Source organism: Rhinolophus sinicus, chromosome 1 (assembly GCF_057876585.1).
Source record: "Rhinolophus sinicus isolate RSI-liver-muscle chromosome 1, RSI-T2T, whole genome shotgun sequence".
NCBI classification, from domain to species: domain Eukaryota; kingdom Metazoa; phylum Chordata; class Mammalia; order Chiroptera; family Rhinolophidae; genus Rhinolophus; species Rhinolophus sinicus.
The window spans coordinates 132,501,008-132,523,870 of NC_142501.1; the positions used below are offsets into that span (position 1 = coordinate 132,501,008).

General features: G+C 35.3%; 1 protein-coding gene across 17 annotated transcripts in view; it reads right to left on the minus strand.

Moving 5' to 3' along the window:
• PARD3 (par-3 family cell polarity regulator) overlaps positions 1–22,863 on the minus strand; it is a 613,392-nt gene that overhangs the window by 215,849 nt on the left and 374,680 nt on the right. For 9 of the 17 annotated variants that reach the window (XM_074324700.2, XM_074324694.2, XM_074324701.2 and 6 more), the window contains 3 exons: positions 16,431–16,619; positions 14,949–15,122; positions 4,272–4,431 (listed from right to left, as the gene is read on the minus strand). In XM_074324700.2, coding sequence (XP_074180801.2) covers positions 4,272–4,431; positions 14,949–15,122; positions 16,431–16,619 — 523 coding nt within the window. The remainder of the gene's footprint in view (positions 1–4,271; positions 4,432–14,948; positions 15,123–16,430; positions 16,620–22,863) is intronic. The other 8 variants (XM_074324705.2, XM_074324703.2, XM_074324704.2 and 5 more) reach the window with 1 other exon arrangement.

Below are 22,863 nucleotides of genomic sequence, written 5' to 3' on the forward strand. Positions count from 1 at the left end.
ACACATCACAGCATTAAATGCCGATTCCTCACACAGGCAAAATTTATTAGATGGAAATATTATGGTGCAATTATACCACATAACTTCTTAACACAAAACTAAAACTCTTGGGTTTACACAGTATATTTTGAGAAATAGCCTAATAAGCAATATGGAGCATTGAATGGTTCTCTGTATGACAATCCTTTTTTATATTATGTTGTTTTGAGTAGAGACATTTTGCCTTAAGTGATACAAAATTTTATATATAAATAAATGGAAAGAAATGTCCCTAATAGTAAGGTAACAATTTAGTGTTTTTGCTCTCACCCATGATTTGAGAATTCGTATTTTCCATGCTTGCTAGGAATATAGTTTTGCAATCTGGCTCCAGAAATACATTGGGGGTAATGGCTGACTAAATTATCTGACTACATATGGTACTAAACTCCACCTAGTCAATACCTTTTAATTATGTTTGCTGGTACTTGGCACATCATAAATGTGAAACCTACAAAGGGTGGCTTGAGAAAGCTTTGATCAGTTTTTCAATGGATAAATATTCCGTTTTCCTCAACTAGTTAACCAACAATAATAACAATTAAACCAGTCAATATCTTTTAGAGGAGTGAAACAAAGAGATTCAGAATGACTGTTCACTAGACATTTATTCATTGGTACATTTACATAGAAGGTAATGCCACGCATGACACTAAAAACAGATGAAATGAGGACAAATCTTCCAGTGATTGGACTCACAATAAAAACATTAATGTTCCATTTTTCTATGTTGGATTTCTAACAAGACGAATATGAACATAATTATCTTTTTTAAACTCACCACAAATCTATGAATATAATAGCTACTGAGATTAAATTCTAAAATGGATACAACAGATTGCAATTTTGCTTTGAAACATAAAATTTCTTCAGATTAAAATGTGGGAAAAAATGTAAGGTTCCACACTCCTAATGCCAACTTGTGATTTTATAAAGTGAACATGTTGGTTAAATTAGCTCTGCCTAGTATTTATTATTATTATTATTATTAAGACAGTTCAACAATTTGTGAAATATTTTTAAGGCTTTTAAAAGAAAGAAATCCTATGCAGGCTCACTACAGATTTCTTTTTGATGAATGTCCAGGATGACTCTTCTAAAATCCACATAGTGGAAGAGTCCACCAATATGGATGACATTTGAAGACATCTTGCCTATGGACACAAATCTGGCTGACTCCACCAAAAGCTAAGGTGGTGGACCAGGTATGAGTAACATGGGACTCATGACTCACAAAAACATACACTATAATGTTGGTTCAGAAGCACAGAAACTCTGAGGTTTCAGACTTATCACTTCATTTCTTTGGACCATAGCTCCCCTGACCAGAAGGTAAGTGGGTTGGAAAACATGATTTCTGAGGTGGTTTTCACAGATTAACTCCTTTGATTTTTAGATCACAGTGGTTGCCAGAATGAAATAGATTCTGGAGACTGTCTAATGCCTTTTGCTTCAAGATGTATATACTTATAATTGAGGTTAATAAAGAATGAATGCCACACATTGTGTGATCTCAGTATTCCCCAGAGAGGGCTATTTTTAGAAATAGGAAATAAAACCAAAATAAAAATCATCATGTGACCTTGAGACCGTTTCCTTTATCTGTTAAGTGGGAAAGTGTGGCTGATGATATGTGACCTCCTTCCAACTCTAACATCTCTTGCATTTTTTTATTAACTTGTTAGAAGCTTCTCTCCTGGGACATGTGTTCATTTAAATCAGATTTAAATCAGATTTAAATCAGAAAGCCTCAAAGCTCCTTTTGGTCTAGAGTCCTACATGAAGAATATTCTATGTGAAAATTCACCGTTTGCATAAAATGAATCATTTCGTAATGTAATCCGATGGAATTTCAGTACAAATTTCTATCTGAATCACAGCAGATGATGAAGGAAACGCCACCACCTCTACTAGTGTTTACAAAGGAGTTACTCTAAATGTATGGAAGATAAGCATTAACCAAACAAGATCTGTCTGAGAAATTTCCATGTACCGAGATACTATGCAAACCAATAAATACTATTACTATTAGATTAGGTTAATAGAAATTCAGTACTCTAATATCTTATATTTGGTACCCTGTTTTGGTATTTTGTTGCAAGGTAACATCTTTTGTAGGATTTCTAACTTCAAGTGAGAACTGACTTAAACAGTATTTGTTTGTTAGGGCCAATGATATTGGAATAGAAGCTGACGAAGACTGAGGAAATTCACAAATTTTCAAAACTCAAGATAAATCAAATTATGTGTATGCATTTCTCAGGGTAAAATTATATGGTATCCCCTAGTTTTCAGTACATTAAAAAAACAACAATAAAACAAAAAACTGTCTTAAGAAAATATCATCATTCACCATCTATTTGGCCTACCATCCAGGGTAAAGAGACTGTCATCCCCCAGTCCAAAAAGGTGTGCACAGTACATCACAAAGCACAGAACTGGGACGGAAGTTACTGCCCTGAGTGAAGCATCTGGAGTTATAAAAGTCCATTACACCTCTAGCAGAGGGAAGGGAAAACAATGTCAACTACAATGCAAACTTGAACAGACTAATGAAGCTATAGCTAACAAAATGTCGGGCAACAGGCTATAAAAAAGAAATGAAGGAATCCTCAACCCACATATACATCACACTAGATGAATTTTGGGGGGGTATTTTTTTTTTTTTTTAGTTTTAGTTTTTCGCCTTCCTCTGAAGCTTCAGGGATTGGAGGCAGGACGCAGGTTACAGGAACTGGTGGACCAATGGTCTGATTCAGTATGGCAAGTCCTATGTTCCTATAATAAAGGGGAAATTACAGCACATCACTTTGTATGCACACACATCCAGGGACACATGCACTCTCTCTTTCAAGGGGTCTGAATTTTAATCAATAAAAAAGTATTTAAAACAGATAAAGTTTTATATCCAATACAAGAAAGTATGGAAAATCGAACAGCAGTGAAGAGAGTAATCATTAACAAGCAAAGATTAATGTGATATATTATGTGAAATGCCTGTCACCTCATAGGATGGTATCTTTACCATCCTTCTCCTATTTTCACTTATGCCAAGGAGGCAAATGGAAAAATGTTGACAAAATAAAACTACAGTTGGCATGACTAAATTCTATGTGTGACAAAACAAGAAGTTGAGAATTTAGCAATTTTTTCCAAACTAGAAAGCTAGAGGGGTTAGAGGAAGAACAGAAAATTCTAGCAGTCATGTTTATGTATTTTTCCTACCATGCCCAGTAGAAAGTTCTTTGAAGGCAGAAATTGTTCCTATTCATCTTTGTATCTACAGCAAAAGTATAAATACAATGTATTGCCAATAGCAGGCTTTCCATAAACATCCACTGATGAACGAAATAAATTCTTCCTCTAATGGAGCTTATAATGGAAACTTGAATAGTATTAAATCTATACTATATGTACTCAAAATGGAGTAAAATGTAGAGTTTTACTTTCTACCAGAGATTTGCAAAACCAAACAAAACAGCAATAAAAGTGTTTTATGTCAGGTGCTCTTTTAATCAGAATAGCTTCCTGTGTTTTAAATTAGAAATCTCCCAAGCTAATCCCAAAATGAGCAACTCAGTACATCCAACAGTCCTGTGGCAAAGCAAGTGTTTATTAACTGGATCTGTGAGTAGAAAGCTGCACTGCTGCAGAACAAGTCCTAGTGACCTCATTACCCCTGGGGGCCATGCAGACAGCATGGCGCTGAATCCAAACAAAGGATGCAAAAAACTCGTTTCAAGATTTTAAAATGGAGGCTTTGAAAAAGTAGAGATGCAGTTAAAAAATGGCACCATCCTATTAAGTGCAAACCAAACAAATGTGACTATCTCATCTACACGTATGTATGTACATTCATATTTTTTTTGTTTCCAAACAGTGTTACTGTGACTAATATGTAACATCGGAATCCTTTTTGTCATAAACCACTACATTTTGAATGTTTAAAAAAACATGGATTCACTTATTATCTCAAACAAGCTGAGAATATCTTGATCACGAGGAACATTTCCATGTGATCCCTTTCTTTCTTCCCACGTTATAGCACCTAAAACTCACTTAACAAAATCAATGTATTGATTTACTCTTTATATTAACACTTCCTGAATGATTATACTGAACCTGATCTTTTTCCTCTTGGAAACCTGGGCCTCCTTTACATTAATATTACATTAACAACCTCTCCATGAACCAGTTTAAACATAAAAATAAGATGTGATAAACAGTTTTACCTGACTCACCCATTATCCTACTGAGTGCAGCATTTCTTGTGGGTGATTCATCGAGCCCCTCAATCCCACTGTAGAGGGAATGGGAAATTCTTCGTTCTCTGTCATCCAACACTGTTTCAATGGGCAGCTCAGGTCCAGAGGGGCTCCCAGGTGACTTCAGCTGTAGAGAAAGGGGGGCAAGCAAAAATCAGGACTGGAGGCCCATTAGCAGCATGGGGGGATTATAACAACTTGCCCAAGGCCTGCATCCAACTGGGTACCAAATGAACTAGAACTTTTCACCCTGTACCAAAATAATTTGTGATGACAGCTCTGCCTAATGACCAACTTTCTGTGCCACTTTACACTGTGCCTCCCATGAAGTTCTGTCAGATTTCCACCATTGGAGGAAAAAATATGTATATTAAAATCTTCTCTTTTTTTTAAATTTATCTTGGTTATTTTTTCAATTTGACTGTATCTGTTGAAGTCAATTTAAGTTATGATTTAATTCAGAATTCTTCATGAGATGCAGCCCCGCACCAGGCATGCTTTATCAGAACGGAAACCGGGACTTACCTATACTTTCACATCTATAGTACGGAAGTACATGACAATTAGCACACATTTGGATGTGTGTGCCCGTAAAATTACCATCCACTGCAAAGGACCACAAGTCAGATCATATGTCTTGAACAATATACTAAGCTTAAAGTTCTTCTGCGAGACATGAGGAATAATTGTCCTATTCTCTTATTGTAATTGTAAGCATGAGATAATGAATGACTGAGAAAATCACTTTAATAGAATACAAACTATATAGAAGTAAGGACCAAATATTCGAATGAAGCAGGCAAAGATGTGTATTTCACAAACACATATAATCTACTAAATAAGCCAAGAACACAGGTCAGTTTCTATCGCCATGAATAAAATTGTACGTGGCATCCTTAAAACAGCTGTGCCTTATAGGTCATATTCTTCTTAAAAATAGTATGAATAAAAAACCCTATGTTAGTAAGGCCTTGAAACAAATCTGCTTCAAGGAGGAACAAATCACACTTAACTCTAATACAATCCTCCCGGTGTGGGCTCTGGTTAACCCCATGGACTAACACCTTTATGATGTTTTGGTGCTGGATTGCAGCCAGAGGCCGAGAGGGCTTGAGGGGGAGAGGTGGCCCAGTACAACACAGCAAAGCGAGAGAGGGGAATGCACATTCCAAACAGATGAAAGCATAACTGTGGCAGTTCCTCCGCCTGAACAAATTATTACTTCTGTTAGAAGCTATCATCTGTTTAATATAAATGAGATATTTAATGAAGTTCAGGATTGGAGACTTATCTCTCCCAGTTTGATAAGCACTGGGAAGATTTAATGCATCGAAGGGTCAACACAATTACAATTGGAGGCACGTCCAACTGCAGGAGAATAATAAACTTGCAGGGCTAGTGAATTAGACACAATAAGGTTTAAATTGTGAAATGAGAATTTGTTTTATTCGTTGTTGTTTTTTTAATTGTAGATTACAACTGACAGCTTTACTGAAAAGTAAATGAAATACTCAAGGTCTCTGATGTACAAGAATAAAATAACAATTTCTGAAAGAATACTATGCCTAAATTCCAAGGTACTTTGGGGAGGTGAAAACAAAAACAAACAAACAAAAAAATAGTCTGTACCATTAAGAACAAGTATGTTTGAATTTTTAAAATAAGCACATACATTAAAGAGACTTGCTATACAAGTCTCTATACACAAGAGCTGCTTACTATACAATGATTTACTTCAACATAAGACATCCTCAAGTTTGCTTAACAAATACATTTAATTGAACTATATAACTGCAGTTTTCTAGATGGTAAAATCTTCATCAAGTTCCTTCATGAGAAAACCCTAAATATCCCAGGAGGCTATTTTATCATTTTAAAAAGTCAAATATAAATTTGATTTTAAAAAATAGTACCTGCAGGCTTTCTAGAGAAAAAAACAACTATAAGATGTCTGTTCAGATAGAACCTTGCACTCGAACATTTTCCTGGGAAAGAGTGCGCACCTCCCCTGACTCCCGACCCATGTCTAATTTACATCTCAAAAGACGGATTTAAATGAAGACATTAATGGCCTACTACATAAATATTTAACAGAAGATACAATGCCTTTTAATTTCTTAAAAAAAAAACACCCTGATTTTAAATCTTTTGAGTGTGAGTGTGTGTGTGTGTGTGTGTGTAGGCCCGCGTGCAAGCTAGAAAATGAGCATATGCAAATGTGTTAGAGGGGCAGTGGCATACAGAGGAGGCAGAGCAAGGCCTTCCTATAAAGTGTGCTCTTTCCAAGCCCTTCCATCTCCTATTATATAAAAACTTTATTGCAATTACAAAGCGAATTGTTTTTTTCGTTTCTTTTTTCTGAAATTTCATTGTTAGTATATAGGAACACAATGGATGTATGTACACTGATTATGTATCCTGGAACTTAACTGTATTTGTTTATTGTTTCTAATAGTTTTTTGGTGGAATCTTTAGGGTTTTCTATATAAAGAATCATGTCATCTGTAAAAAACGACAATTTGACTTCCTCATGCCCAATCTAGAGGCTTTTTATTTCTTTCTCTTTCCTGATTGCTCTGGATAGGGCTTCCAATACTATGTTGCATAACAATGGTGAGAGACAATACCTACGAATAAACTTAACAAAGGATGTGAAGGACCTATACACTGAAAACTACAAGACATTATTAAAAGAAATTGAAGACGCAAGAAAATGGAAAGATATTCCATGTTCATGAAATGGAAGAATCAACATAGTTAAAATGGCCATATTACCCAAAGGCATATACAGATTTAATGCAATTCTTATCTATATCCCAAGGGCATATAAAAAAAAAGAAATAGAACAAAAAATCATCAGATTTGACTCTGAATAACCAAAGCAATCCTGAGGGGGAAAAAAAAAAAATCACACGGCCAAAGGTATCACACTCCCTGACTTCAAATTATACTACAAAGTGACAATAATCAAAACAGCAGGGTAGTGGCAGAAAAACAGACACACAGGCCAATGGAACAGAACGGATACCCCAGAAATACAGTCACATATATATGGGCAGATAATTTTCAATAAAGACCAAAACATATCATGGAAAAAAGAAAGCCTCTTCAATAAATGGTGCTGGGAAAACTGGAAAGCCAAGCACAGAAGAAAGAAACCAGACTGCTACCTGTCACTATATACCCAAATTAACTCAAAATGGTTCAAAGACCTAAATAATAACTTGCACAGAGGAAATCATAGGTACTAAACTTATGGACCATGGTCTTAAAGAGGGTTTTATGAACTTGACTTCAAAGACAAGGAGAGTAAAAACAAAAATAAATAAATGGGACTATATCAAACTAAAACGCTATTGCTCAGCAAAAGAAACCATCAACAAGAGGCAACCAATCAAATGGCAGAAAATATTTATAAACAACTCCAATAAGGGGCTAATATCCAAAACATATAAAGAATTCATACAACTAAATAACAACAACAAAAAAAATCCAATTAAAAAAAATGGACAGAGGACCTAGACACTTCTCCCACGAAGACATACAAATGGCCAACAAATATATACAAAAAAGCTCAATTTCACCAGCTGTTAGGGAAATGCAAATCAAAACCACAATGAGATATCACCTCACCCCAGTCAGAATGGCTATCATCAACAAGACAAGTAATAACAAGTGTTGGAGAGGCTGTGGAGAAAAAGGAACCCTCATACACTGTTGGTGGGAATGTAAATGGGTAGAGTTGCTATGGAAAACAGTATGACGGTTCCTCAAAAAATTAAGAATAAAATTACCATATGACACAGTAATCCCTCTTCTGGGTATCTACCCCAAAAATCAGAAAAGATTTATCCATAAAAATATATGTGCCCCCATGTTCATTGCAACATTATTCATAGTCGCCAAGACACGGAAATAACTGAAGTATTCTTCCATACATGATATGGTACAGAGGGTGCCAAAAAAATGTATACACATTTTAAGAAAATAAAAAACTATATTAAAATTGTAATACTGAATATACCGATAACAAAAGATGAATACAAGTCACATTTGACTTCTGCAATTACAAGAGATGTTCAAAGTGGTTACCATCAGAGTCCAGACACTTCTGATTATGGCGAACTACTGCTTTAGATAACATCGCTTAAAATGTGTATACATTTTTTTGGCACCCCCGGTATATACAATGGAATATTACTCAGCCATAAGAAAAGATAAAATACTACCATTTGTGACAACGTGGATTAATCTTGAGAATATCATGCTAAGTGAAGTAAGTCAGAAAAACTCGAGAACCATATGATTTCACTCATTTGTGAGATAGAAAACTGAAAGCAACAAATGAACGAGACAAACAAAAAACATCACAGACACAGACAAGAGTTTAGTGGTTACCAGAGGGAAAGAGGGGATGGGCGAAGATAGTAAAGGGTAAAGGGTGTCAAATATTTGGTGACGGAAGGAGATTTGACTTTGGGTGGTGAACACACAATGCAATGTACAGATGATGTATTAATATCACACAACTGTACACTTGAAACCTACATAATTTTATTAACCAATGTCACCTCAATTTAATATATATTTTTAAATTTTTATCAAAATTCAGCTTCATTAGAAAAAGAAACCAAAAGACATGATTTGCAATTTTCACTTTGTTGCTTGATTAAAGTGCAAAAATGTTCTTCAATCCGACTCCATTCAGTCCTGAGTAGTGGTAGCTGTGTTGGGCTCTTCAGCTCCCCTGGGGAAACAGGAAAGCCTTTCCACCTACTGAAGAAAAATTACCTCTAGGATTCAGCAAGATAACTCACATTGCTTAGCAGCATGAAACTATAGTCTTCTTCTAAAGTAATGAGGAAATGTGTATTACAGTACAAAAAATACCTTATACTCTTTGACCAGGCCGTTTATTTCACTTTGTGGTCACTATCTTCACAAAATAATAAGCTATGTGAATAATAAAGATCAAGTAAATCAATATTTATCATAAATTTATTTACAAGTTATAAAAATTAGAAATTACCTCAATCTCTAAAAATGTAAATATAGTATGCTCTTTAAAAAGATATTCAATATTCATATATCACTTTTATAATCAGCAAATAACAAATGCTACCTAACAACAGAAAAACTGGATATTGTCCAACGAATATGCCTTTCATTATATACGTGGCCCACTCTTCTTTTTTTAGCAAAAGTTAAACTCTTGCTTTCCTTTGAAAATCTAATACAATTTCTGAGGGGTTTAGCAAAATCTCATGTTGTTCTAAGTATGCATTATTGGGTCAAACGATGTCTTTCCCATAAAGAAAATGTGTCCCACCATCTCACATATACACATTGAAAAGCTGGCAGAGACATGGCCCTAAGCCCCTTCAGCAAACTTACACCTGGGTCCCAGTTAGTATCTGGCACAAGCTTATTATTCAACATTTCAGTCTTTATGGATTTATTCTATTTTATCCCCAATGCCTGGCACAGAGCACACCCTGGGTGAATAATTGGATGCATTAATTTATTTCTAAGTTAATGACTCAGATTTTCCTTAAATGACAGAGATTTATACATACTAGGCCTCCTGGAAGTAAGCCTTTAAAATTGAGGGAACAGTACAATGCTGAAATCAAAAGAAACTGACCTACTGGTAGATTCAAATTACACACTGAGAAAGTACTAACATCCAAAGGAGGCATAAACACTAAACAACGAACAGAAAGACAGGGTTGGGTGTTGGAGAAGAGTGGCTGGAGTTGTAGGGTCCAGTTTCAGGTTCTGCCTTCATGCAGGACCACATTTAATTTCCTTCACATCCCCATATGTGCAAGGATCAGAGAAGTAAAGGATGGGCCCAGCGTCACTTTGCCTGTACATGGCGGACCCGGAATGTAACTGACTGTCTGATGCTAAAGCCTGTGCTTTTACTGTATATTACCTCCCAATGCAACCAGAATATAAATTGCCTGAACAAAACAATTACAGTGTATTACACCCACTCACATGCATAAGAGGAATGGACGCCATTCCGTGCTTCCAAGTTTCTCTGCCACTACCATGGCCTTGCAGCTACTAAGCAAATCATCTGACCTCTCCACATTTATTCTTTAATATGTAAAATGAAGAGAATCATAAATGATACCTTCAGCCCCTTCTTATTCTGATGTAGCTTTCTAATTCTAAGAGGAGTAAACCTAGAGAGAGAATTCGTTTTTTAAAGCAGGGCTTAACGACTATATCCTTCAGTACGGGGACTAACACAGAAGTTCACCTGTTCATACACTCTGCTTATACTGAGATAGGGCTTTGTATGGAACTATGTCTGACAGAGGAAGCTATGTTCAATTATTACAGATATTAATTACTAGATATTACTACAGTAATTCCTACAGATATTAACTGCCTTAAAACATGTAAAGTCAGCATAATTCTCATACACAAGTAATTTTCAATAGTCAAAGAACAATGTCAGGTGTTTGCTCTCATTTCCCTCCACTTGCCTTCAAAGTATTCAACAAACTCTTCCTTTGTTGTGATACCAACATTTCTGCCTCTTGCTTGATGTGTTCTTTCCAATGGAAAAGGATGACAGGACATAAGACATTTTTCTCCCAAAAAATTAACCCATCCTTCAGGGGCACAAAACAAGGGAAAGCCATCTCTTTTCTCTCCTTTTCTTTTCTTTTTCTTTCTTTTTTTTTTTTTTTTAAAGAAACAACCATTGCTTAGGAATGTTTTAAAATACACTTAAATGAGAGCACTGGATCTAAGGAAAGCAAAGGAAATCCAGACTCACTGTTAAAATGTTAATTCTGTTACTTGTCTGAAGGTTTTCTTAGAACTTCAGTTTCTAATAGTAACTAAGTTATCTTTCTCTTCTAAAACTGCCAGATTCTCTAGGATTATTTCCCCATCATTCAGTCCACGTTTAGATGTCAGTCCTGGGTTGGAAGCCAATGAAGGAGAGATAGGAATATGGCAGATGGACTAGATCCCGCCAACTCAGAATTTACAGAGGGATGGGGAACTACGGTGGATGAAGTACCTCAAGGAGGAACTGGCTTTGGACAAACAAGCATAAATAATGTTTGGGGCAACACGGAATTAGGTGCCTGAAAGACATGGCAGTGAATATCTCCAGTCAGTTGGAAGGAGAATAGAGATCTGAGCCAGAAATGGGATTATGGGACTCGTAACACAGGCAGTACCTGAAGACCAGGAAATAAGATCACCCAGGGAGCATGTGCAGAGGAGAAGAACAGCCCAGGAAGAGCCTTGACGAACACTAACAATAAAGAACAGGCAGAAAAGGGGAAACTTAAAGGAGAGACCAGAGTTAGAGTCAAGTAGGAGAAAAATGGAGAGAGCAATTAAGAAATGATTCAAGAATGAGGTGACTGCCATTCAAAGATTCCAAAAGGTTTCCTGAAAGGTCCAAAAAAATTGACTAGAAATGCCTTCCAGAGAAAATTTCAAAGGTGCTATCGAGGCATAAATATTAGGGAAACACAGGGTAAGTTGATACCTAGTAGGGAGATTTGACAAATTTATTTTTAAAAAATACTAAAAAATATATATAGTACTTCCCACATGTAAGGACAAGGGAAGATGTGACAAAGTACAAAAGACTTTCTTTTGCAAATTCTCATCTTCTCTAGCTTGAAATTAAGTATGCAAACCCTTGATTTAAAGATGTGTTTGTAAAATATAGCTTTGTGATACTGTCAAAGACTGGACTACACGGCTGACTAATAGACCCAGGAGGAGAGAACTCAAGCACTTTATTTGGCTTGAGGTTCATTCATGACAGGACACCGTATGCTTATATCAATATTTACTGTAACATAATTTACACACACCCTCCCAGTAATTCAGGGAGATGTTTTTCCAAAGGTAATATATAATATAAGTACAACAGCAGCAAAATTATGTCTTAAGCCTTATGGGAAGCTGAACTGAGCTCTTCTGTCTTCACATAATTCTTTAGTTAAACTCTGTCAGTATAAAAAGCTTCTCGCTATTATTACAAAGAAAGCACAGCACTTGTGATAAGATTTTTTTTGATATAATTGTTTTATAAGCTTACTCTATCCTAAGAAATAGTAATAACTAGCAATGTATGAAAACGATGCCATAAGAAATACTGAATATTAAAGTCTACTATTGTCTGTTGCAGCTGTTCCTTGACTTAAATCATTCCATTCACATAAATTCATATGCAGAAATGAATGAGACAGAGATATTTCAGTGGGACTCCAATTTCATGTCTTTTATAGGGCAACAGGGAATAAAATCAGTGCTTTTCTCAAAGCACTTTCAAGCTGGTACAGGTTTCCTTTGCTACTGTGTGAGGAACAATAGGGAATCTTCTGAATCAGAGGAAAGCACATCTGGACTCATGACGCTGGTCATCAGTATATTTCTTACATTTTAAGTCCCCCCTCTCCCCATAATATTCAATGTTTTCTTCTGAAGGAGAACTCAGAAAAGTGTTACTAATTTTAGTTTGTTTTTAAAGAGACTAAAAGCATGATACCATATTTTGCCATGTATAATGCACTCACATGTATAATGCGTGCGCATCCATGTTTTGGGGCCAAACTTTCAGGGGAAAAAATCTTTCACTTTAATTTTTTAACTCAAATGATTGTTTATGTTTAGGTACTTGTTTTCAGTATTGTAAAATAATTTTAGCACTTATTTTTAACATATTATGGTACAAGAAATTTTATGTAACAAATAATTACAAAACACAAGAACAGATACAAGGTACAAGAAAATTTATGTACCAGGAACAAATTTACGATATATACACATTATAGAAAGCCAAGAACTCTTCGTTGTTGCAAGTTAGTCATAAGTTCAACAAAAGCGATTATCATAGTCCAGGGTATTATTTTGCATACGGATATCGTTATTGATTTCTACAGTTATACTTTTAACTCATAAGCATAAATAAAAGAATTAAAAACATTTATATAGACACAGAATTAGTACTACCCATATATAATACTCATCCTTATTTTTCCCTCACAAATTTGGGCAAAAAAATGCCCATTATACATGGCAAAATATGGTATATTGTCCAATAGAACATAGAAAGAAGGACTCTGTCTATTTTAGTCACCTCCATATCCCCAGGATCTAACACATTTTCTGAATATAGTAGATGCTCAATAAACATCTGTTTAATGACTATGCACTGTTTGTGGAATTCAGTTTCAGAAAAAAACTAATGTAAGAACAATGTATTTTGTAAACTTACTGTTGAGAATTTTTCATGTAGCACTTGAAGGGCTTTCTTTAAAAAGATCAGTTAATGATTTGGCAACCAGTAAAAACGATTCTAGTAGCCTAATCTGAGGGATCAGCTTTCATATTTATACTATAAAAGTGAATGTTGTTATGTCACACTGTTTTACACTCTAGATTTTTGGTTACACTTACATTGTTCTCTTGTTGGCGTGAAAATTAACTACTGTTAACTCATTCTCCACTTGGAAAACAAAAATAATACAAAAGTAAGTCCATGGTCATTAACCTTTCAACAACTGGTCACCTCTACATCAACTACCCAATGAGCTCAAGAGTACATTTTTGTTTCAAAATGTGATTGTATTATGGGATCAGATGAGTGATGGTCACGCTTGCTTTATATAATTATTGAACATAGATTTTAAAATTAAGAAAAACACTCAGACAATTTAGACAGCATTTTCAGTTTGTACGATTTGCTAGTAATTTTCTTAGTTGATTTAAAAATGTGGGAATTTGAGCATCGTTAACAATAGGAACAAACTTTACATTTCCAACAACCACTGCTCTTTGTAAATTGTTGGGCCCCACCTATTTTCTATAGATGACATATAATTTATAATAGATTTATGAAATGTGTTTTTTTTTCAGCTTCCAATATTAATTATCAATTATATACATATAATTTCTTTTTAACTTTAAGCTAATTTTTCAAATGTGCCCCTCTATACAAGAATGTATGTTTTTACTTAGTATGTTTTTACTTTTTTGGGAAAACACATGATCATACCATCCCTACTCACTCCTAATTACACAGTGCAGAATATATTTTGAACCAACCACAGTATTATACAATAGATTCAGTGAAAAGGCAGGCACTCAGGGGAAAATACTCAACTTTATAGTGAAGGAGAAAGTGGAGATAGAAGAAAGAAATGGAAGCTTACACTTCTGACAATGCCACATGATAAACAGACTCCCCTTAGGGACTTTGTAAGAGGCCTCCATTTTAGATAAACAAATGAACAAGCAATTGTTGTTTTCCTGTTTTTCCCTCCCAGGGACAACACTGCTGAATAGAAAAGAAATGTAGACTCTGAGCAGGAAAGTATGATCCCAGCTAAAGGTGTTTTTAAGATCCCCTTGTTACGTTGAGTTGGCAATAGAAATACTAATGCATAAGTAGAAATATTTTGACGGCAGAATTAAAAAATCAAATCACAACCCACTGACAATACAATAAAACTATAGCAAGCCAAGAAACTGTGTAGTGTTTAAATGTAAAGTCCCAGGACTTGCCATTCTCTATCCCATGTCAGGACAGAAACTCAGTCTTATTTCAATTTCAAATGCTACTGCCTTTTTTCCTTTTTATTTTTCAGTCTTTACCTCATTGATGCACTTGCTTATTCGCCTCGCGACAATGAGCTGGATCATTCCTCGCTTGTTCCCTTCAGTGGACATGGACCTTCTGAGGGTTTCCATGGCGTCTTGGTTTGTCTTGCCCAACAGGGATTCTCCATTCACTGCTATCAGCTGATCATTCACCCGAAGCCTTCCATCCTGTGAAGAAAACAAGTAAAAATAAAGGGCTATTAAATAGTCTGTTATAAAAGAAGTTGATTTCCCTGTACTTAAAAAAAATAAAAATAAAAACAAAGCAAAATAAATAAGGGGCTTTGATTCTAATGGATCTGCCCAATTGAACACTAGCATAATAATGTATAAGCAGTCACGGGAGCCAGTGCCTATTTCAATCATTTATCCATTTGTAAATGAAGTCATTATCATAATCTGTTTACCAAAATAGCATACTAATTCAAAGGACACAAAGTGATTACTTTCTCGCTTTCAGAGACACCCATTGAGGTTATTTGCAACCCAAGACAAGCAAAAGCTCAAGGCTATTAGACAAGTGCAGAGAGAAAAGTGGCCCCTCAACAGTCAGGAAATTTCCTCTAGATTGGGAAATAGGATAAGTGACCCCTACACACGGGAGGGGAGGGGAAAAAAATGAACCTTTACTGTAAGGCAGCTTTATGGCAGAAACTAAACTAAGTCTTTGCACAGAAGATTATCTTCATTTAAGTAGAATGACTATGCATTATAAATTCTGTGAGACAAAAAAATGGGGAGTTGAAGCCATGGACTCCATCTCAAATGGAGAGATCACTGAGATGTATTCTAGTTGATTACGGATGGGGTATTAAGAAGAAACCAGAAAACAGTTGTTAAGTGTTACAGGATATCAGAATATGCCACCCCAAAATACACCACTTCGGCATAAGGAATATTTGGAGCTGAAGGCAATGGAGAAATGGCCGACACAGGAGGTGTTCTCTGCCCTCCCTCCCCTTTCTGCCTAAACACTGGACACATATTTCCTTTTGTGAAGGTGTCCCCTCTCCTCTCCCAAACCAGGAAAAGGGAGGGCAACGCTCAACATCAGAGACAGAGATGGCACTGAGGTCAGTCATCATGGACAAATCTTATGAAATAAATAAGCCATTAGTTATTCTCATATATTTACATTCCCATAATTTACAGCCCCTAGAAGCCCAAATCCCTTTTCCTTTTTTAATCACTTCTCCACAATGTGTCATCCTTTGCTAAAATGGTACATAAACATCCAAGTCTCACAGCTTTTTTAGTTTTCACTTTTCTGTGGAGCCCCTGTACACATAAATTTAAAATATTAGCTTCAACAAAGTGTGTAACCTTCTTCTACTGTTAACCTGTCTTTTGCCACTTTAATTCACAAGCTGCATAAACAGAATCTAAGAGGGTAGAGGAAACAGAGTCTACAGGGTAGGCACAGGGTTGGAATTAAACATTTTTGTTAACTAGCATAAGCTTAATAAAGTTGCTTACTTTAGATGCTGCTCCTCCATTGATAATGGACTTGACAAAGATGCCCAAATCTGCATGGTTCTCTTTTGACCGGTTCCCTTTGACACTGACACCAAGACCGGCTGATCCTGAATCGTTCAGCGGAACTTCAAACGTCAGAAATTCCCTGGTGCCATCAGGTGTGAGAACCACGTCCTCATCTTCTGCTTTCTAAGAGGGAACACAATCGCATAGCGCATTATATTCCAATGTGTCCTCCTCACCGTTATTTTTAAAGCCTGCTAATGAGCAGTTCTTTAATCATAACACGCACAGTATTTCCACCCAAGTTCCATGACAAGATCCATGACAACAGTACGTCGGCAGCCCCTCCAGATGATTCCTGGAACCAGCTGCTAATATTTTTATGCAGCATTTGTTTCAATATTGAAACAAACCCAAACCAGATTCTCAAAACACACTCAAAAGAACAGAAGAAAAATGTAGTGAAAGGACTGAAGACATGTAGACTCCTAGAGTTCGGGATTTTTTTCAGTCTGTTTATATATTCCAAACCACAGGGGAAAACAGGAACAGCAGGAATCAAAATAAACAAATATAACTCATTTGTCCCTTGTTTTCATTAGGAATGTTCAATGTTATTAATAGTTGGATGTTGACTAATGGTGCATCATTTTATTCACAAAACAATAACAAATCCTGAAGATACAAAGTCAGTAGAAAAAGGTATTCATTTTCAGAGAGCCACTAGAGAGTTTTAACCTTCAACATCTGTGAGACAAAGTGGAGATAAACAACATGAGCAAATTTTTTCACAACACTGTACCATACATAACACAGCTGGTAAATATTATTCAAGGTTTATTGTTTAATTAATTAGTTGCGTATGCAAGCTTTGATTCGCAATGGCAGTCATCAAGTGCTTAAAAGACTGTTTCCAAACACAACATATTTAAGTTACCCAAACTCTTGCCCATCTTTCTGAAAGCAAGGAAGAAATGAAAGCTCAAAGTATAACCTGATGAAATGCAGTGAGATGACATATTCTGTCAATGAAAATGTTGTACTCCAGAAGAGGAAGCAGTGTTCCTTCTGAGATTCTCCTGAGTAATCCCCCCACGGCCAAGACTTCAAACACCTAGATCTCTACACTGGTCACCTCCAAAGAGGAAGGCCAGAATTCTTTTCAAACACAGTATTTCCAACCACATAATGGACATGTAGCAGGAGCTCTTCAAATCAGAACTAATGCCTCATCTTGTCCTACAACCTAGTTCTCCTCCTGTTTACAAATTTTGAAATATTTGCCCAGCATCCACTTAGTCATTCAAGCTGGAATTCTCAAATTATAATGGAAGAATGTTTAAATATATAGTGGTACATAATTAGGGTGGACTATAATGAATGCATCCTTTAAAGATTGTGCTTTTAAAGAATGGCTCAATTACACACATGAAGGGAGGCTATTGCAGAGTAATGGAAATATGAGTTGACTATAATTTTCTTCTTTGTATCCCAACAAATTTTTTAAATTTTGTTATAACAATCAAAATTAACATAATTTTAAATGAATTTAACATGTAACCACAAATACCTCAATTGCATGAAATGATTTCTGGAAGTACAGAATTCACCAGTAGGAAATTATATTTTTAGATTTTCTTAATACAAGAGATAGGCTATTTTTAAATCTCTAATACTGCAATTTTTAAAGTGATGTTCCCAATTGACTAATATTCAATGTTAACATCTTATGGTAGGATATGCTTTGTACCAGCTCAAAGGACAGCCTCATAGTTATAAGAACAAGGTACATTTCAAAAAATTAAATTGCTAATATGCTAAGGACAGGAAAACTATATAATAAAGAATATAAAATAAGAACAACCTAAAAAGACACAGGGCAATAATGATGTTAATTACACAAAGTAAACAAATTTCAGTATCAAAAGTCAAAATAAAGCCTAAGCCAGCTTATTATAAAACCTTTCTTACTTTTAAAAAAAAATCTAGAGAATAATTATAGCTCAAATAAAACCAATGTATTGGGTAGAAATAAACATCAAGTGCTCATATCAAAATATTGATATATCACATATTTATTATGTAAAATACCTTTATATTTATATACTTATATATTTATATTTACATACTTGGTTTGCTCGATATATTTATATACTTGGTTTGCTCGATAAGCTTTTTTTTCATTTTAATCCATGTGGTCTGAAACAATTAAATAGTACTAAATAATGACTATAAATTTTGATGTTTCAGATACAAAATAGCATCAAAACACACTACAGTTCCCTCCTACTTTAAATTCAGAAGTAACTGAAAGATAAAACTTACTTTGTGAATCAGTGTTAATATTCCTGGGAAAGTTGCATTTGAAAAGACATGGAAACCAAAGACAGTCCTTAGCTAGGCACATTTGGGTCTGATCATTTAGTATGCTTATTTGCCTCAAATCTGGAAGGTTCTTAATTGTCAGTTACTGATTTGGATCTTCAATTTGTTTTTTAAATGTTTCCTGATTTTGACATTTCCCTAACATTTTACTAAGGCTTAAAAATACCCATTTTTTCTCTTTGAAAAATCAAGATAAGTAGCTGACAGAATATATGAAGAAAATTTTTGGTCAAGAATGATTTCCTGACATGCCCTACTCTGAACCTGTCTTAAAGGAGATTGTATCTTCCACAGTAAAATTTCATTTATTATGAAAGCTGCAGGATGGAAATAATATTATTTTTCAACTTTCTTATCCAGTCTGAAGTCATTATTATCATTAAAAGTATTTAAGTGAGAGATGGTCCTTTTCCTTTGATATTTCATGACTAATACATTTGGCTCTTGATGTAAGATTGAAATTAATGCCAGCTTTTAGAACTTAACTCTCTGGCACCAAAATATTTAAAAAAGAATTTGCTCCAAAACCATTTTTAAATGCTGCTGCATTACGTAGAACTTTCACAAAGTCTTGATAGTATAGGGATCTTTTCATTCTGACACAAAGGAGAGCCAATTTTCTATAACCTTGATGATTATTTCCTCCAGATTCTGTACTTTATCAAGTTTCTTGAGTCAAATTCTTTATACAGAAACACAATGTGTTGTTTTTTTCTATTTGCTCAAACCAATTCTACCTGATCATGTTACTCAAGCACACATCATGTGTCTCATGTACATACCTACACCTCAAGTGATTTTTCCAGTCAAAGCAACCAGTCAGCTCTTCCTTTGCCCACTACTCTATTGGCATTTTGGCTTTTTAATGCCCAAACAGGGAATTTTTGTTGAGCATTTAAAAGGGGAAAACTGCAGAATGGGCAGCATAAAAGAAAGCTATTTACTTTCCTACGATCCACAGAACAGCAGAAAAGATTCACACTTACATCTATGGTGAGACAGCAAAGGGAACCACAAGTCCCAGTGCGTTCCTTCCTCCCCAACAACAGTGACCCACAGGCCTTTCTGAGTCGGTAGGTAATTGTCAAAGTGGGTATATCGATGAGAGGAAATAAAAGGATGATATTAAGTAGCACAAATATAATCATGAGAAATCTCTGAGCCTCAATATGTGTGTGTGTGTGTGTGCATGTGTGTGTAAAATATATGATTCCTGACACTATTTTTGTCTTTGGTTCTAGTTCCTGACACATAGCTCCGACATTCCTTGAAATTTCCTGGGTGACAGGATCATCCTCTGTTCTAATGAGGTGACTCTGGGTGGCTCCCAGACAGGTCTGGTCACCAGAAAGACCAAGCCATAATTAGAAGCTTGGAACTCTGAACTCCACCTCCATTCTCCAGAGAGAGTAGAGGGGCTGGAAATGAAGATAATAATCGATCATTTGTATGTGATGAAACTTCCATGAAAATGCCCCAAATACAAGGTTTGAAGAGCTTCCAGTTGATGAACATATTCACGTACCAAGATGGTGACACACCCCTACTCCACAGGAGCAGAGGCTCTGGAGCTTGGGACCTTCCAGACTTCACCCTAAATATCTCCTCAAATGGTTATCCTTTAAAACATTCTTTGTAATAAGTAAGCAATAGTAACTAAGCTGTTTTCCTGGTTCTGTGAGTTGCCCTAGCAAATTATTGAACCGAAGGAGATGGTGGGTAACTCTAGGTTGTAGCCAAGTCAGAAGCTGCGTGCAACTTGGGGACCCACTGCTTGACATTGGCATCTGAAGTGGGGGACAGTCTTATGGGACTGAGTCCTTAACTTGGGGGGTCTACACAAACTCCAGGCACTTAGTGTCAGAACTGCTTGGTGTAGAAAACACACATCTGGTGTCAGAGGTGTTAACAGTGTGAGTAGAAAAATAACAGCAGAGTTTATTCCTGCTCATTGCTCCACTATAATTAATTGATTTCTCTCTCCTTCTCCTCTCCATAGAATTAATGTCTTTATTGCATGAGTCATGATAAATTAATAACAAAAGTTGAACATTCCCACTAACTCATGGGAAAGGGATGTGAATGAGCAACACATTAAAGAAAGATGAATGGACCAAAAAATAAGCAAAAGGTTCAATCTTACTTTTAACAAAAGATATGCAATCAACAGTAGTTACCAAATTGCTTTAAAAACTATTTTAAGTAATTATATCCAAGAATGCAGAAGGCATGATGAAGTAGGCACTTTCGTCACTGCTGGTGAAAATATGGAAAAGGTATGCTATGGAAGTCAATTTGATAATGTTTATCCAAAGCTCCTTCATTTTGCTTATTGCTTAACCCAGAAATACAACTTTTAGTGATATGTCATTAAAAAACTAATTGTAGTCATGAACAAAGATTTAACTGTTATGATGTTTCCTGCTTTAATTACAACAGCTAAAATTCAAAACAACCTAAATGTATGATATTAAGTAGATTAAGATACACCTACACAATGGAATACGATTCAGCTATTAATGTGTCTTAAAAAAAAACATTTAGTGAGACATAAAAACATTTATGACTAAGAAATTGGGTTTTAGCCTGTGGGCTTTCATAACTTCCAGTACTTCACACCTACTATCAGCCTTGATATCCTGTTCTTAGAAACTGTTTAATGTCTGCCTTATGTTCGTGAAAGTTTCATGAGGAAGGGATATATCAGTCTTTCCTTCTGCTTGGAACATGACATTTATTAGCTACATTAGTATCTGGAATATGATATTGTCAGTTATATAGGTAAAGAGGAAAATCATGAAAAAATGTGCATCAAAATGGTGGCACTGAAGTCGCAAAACTGCAGATGACTTTCATTTTTCTTTTCTGTGCTAGACTGAATTTTCTACCATCAATTCATTACATTCTGTAATATAAAAATCGCATTGCGTGCCATTTCTTTAAGTCTCCTTCTTCAAAAACATGGTGTGGGAAGGGGAGAGAAGAGGACAGTTATAAATGTGCTGGGAGGGGACAGACTGACTAGGGATGAATACTCTATGACAGCTCTTACAAAACGATGATGCCATGGAGGTGACCGTCATAATCTCCGCCCTAACAAAAGTTCTTATAGAAGTCAAAGGGAGATACACTTATGCAACATACAAAAATTAAATATGCAGTTATAACAAATAGTAATTAGCATTAATGTTTTTAAATGAGAAGGATTTTTTAAACAGAAAAGTTACCTTGATTCTTTTGCATAAAAAATAACCCTCAAGTCACACTCCAAGGTTTCTTTAAGTTAAATATTTTAATTTATCCTATTATCCTATATGTGAGATGAATGTTTATGCATGCTATTTGTGCTGATATTTTAGGGTTAATTATTCTTATTTGCAAAGTTAAAAAGTCACATCTGGCTTGATTATGCTCTTTTCTAATTCAAATAGTGGCTATAAAATAAGTAAAATTTAAAGAATTTAAAAATTTGTTGCTTGATAATATAAATGCTGAGAAAAAATGTTTCATACAGTTATTCATCTATAATATTAAGCTAGAAAAATCCTTAACTAATCAAAGAAATGTCACACAAATCCAAATTGAGGCACATTCTCAGAGTAATTTGTTCTTCAAAACTGAAAAATAAATATAAACTGAAGATTTGTTTCAGATTAAGGGAGATTAAAGAGACGTAACTAAATCCAACATATGATCCTGAATTGGAATCTGGACCAGATTTTAATTTTTATGCATTCATTCAACTATCCGTCCATCCATTCTTTCATTCCTTTCGGCATGTATTAGAACATTAATTGGGGCAATTAATAATACTGTTAAATCAATGCTAATTTTGTGATTTTGATTAACTATAATGTGGCTACATAAGAAAATATCCTTGTTCTTATATATACACTGAAATATTTAGAGATAAAGGAAAGTTAGGTCTACAATTTAGTCTCAATTCATACACAAAAAACTATGTAGTGGGGGAAAAAAGTGGGGGAGTAGTGGAAGAAAATTATACATCAAATGTGGGAAAATGTTAACAAATAGGGGAAGTGGG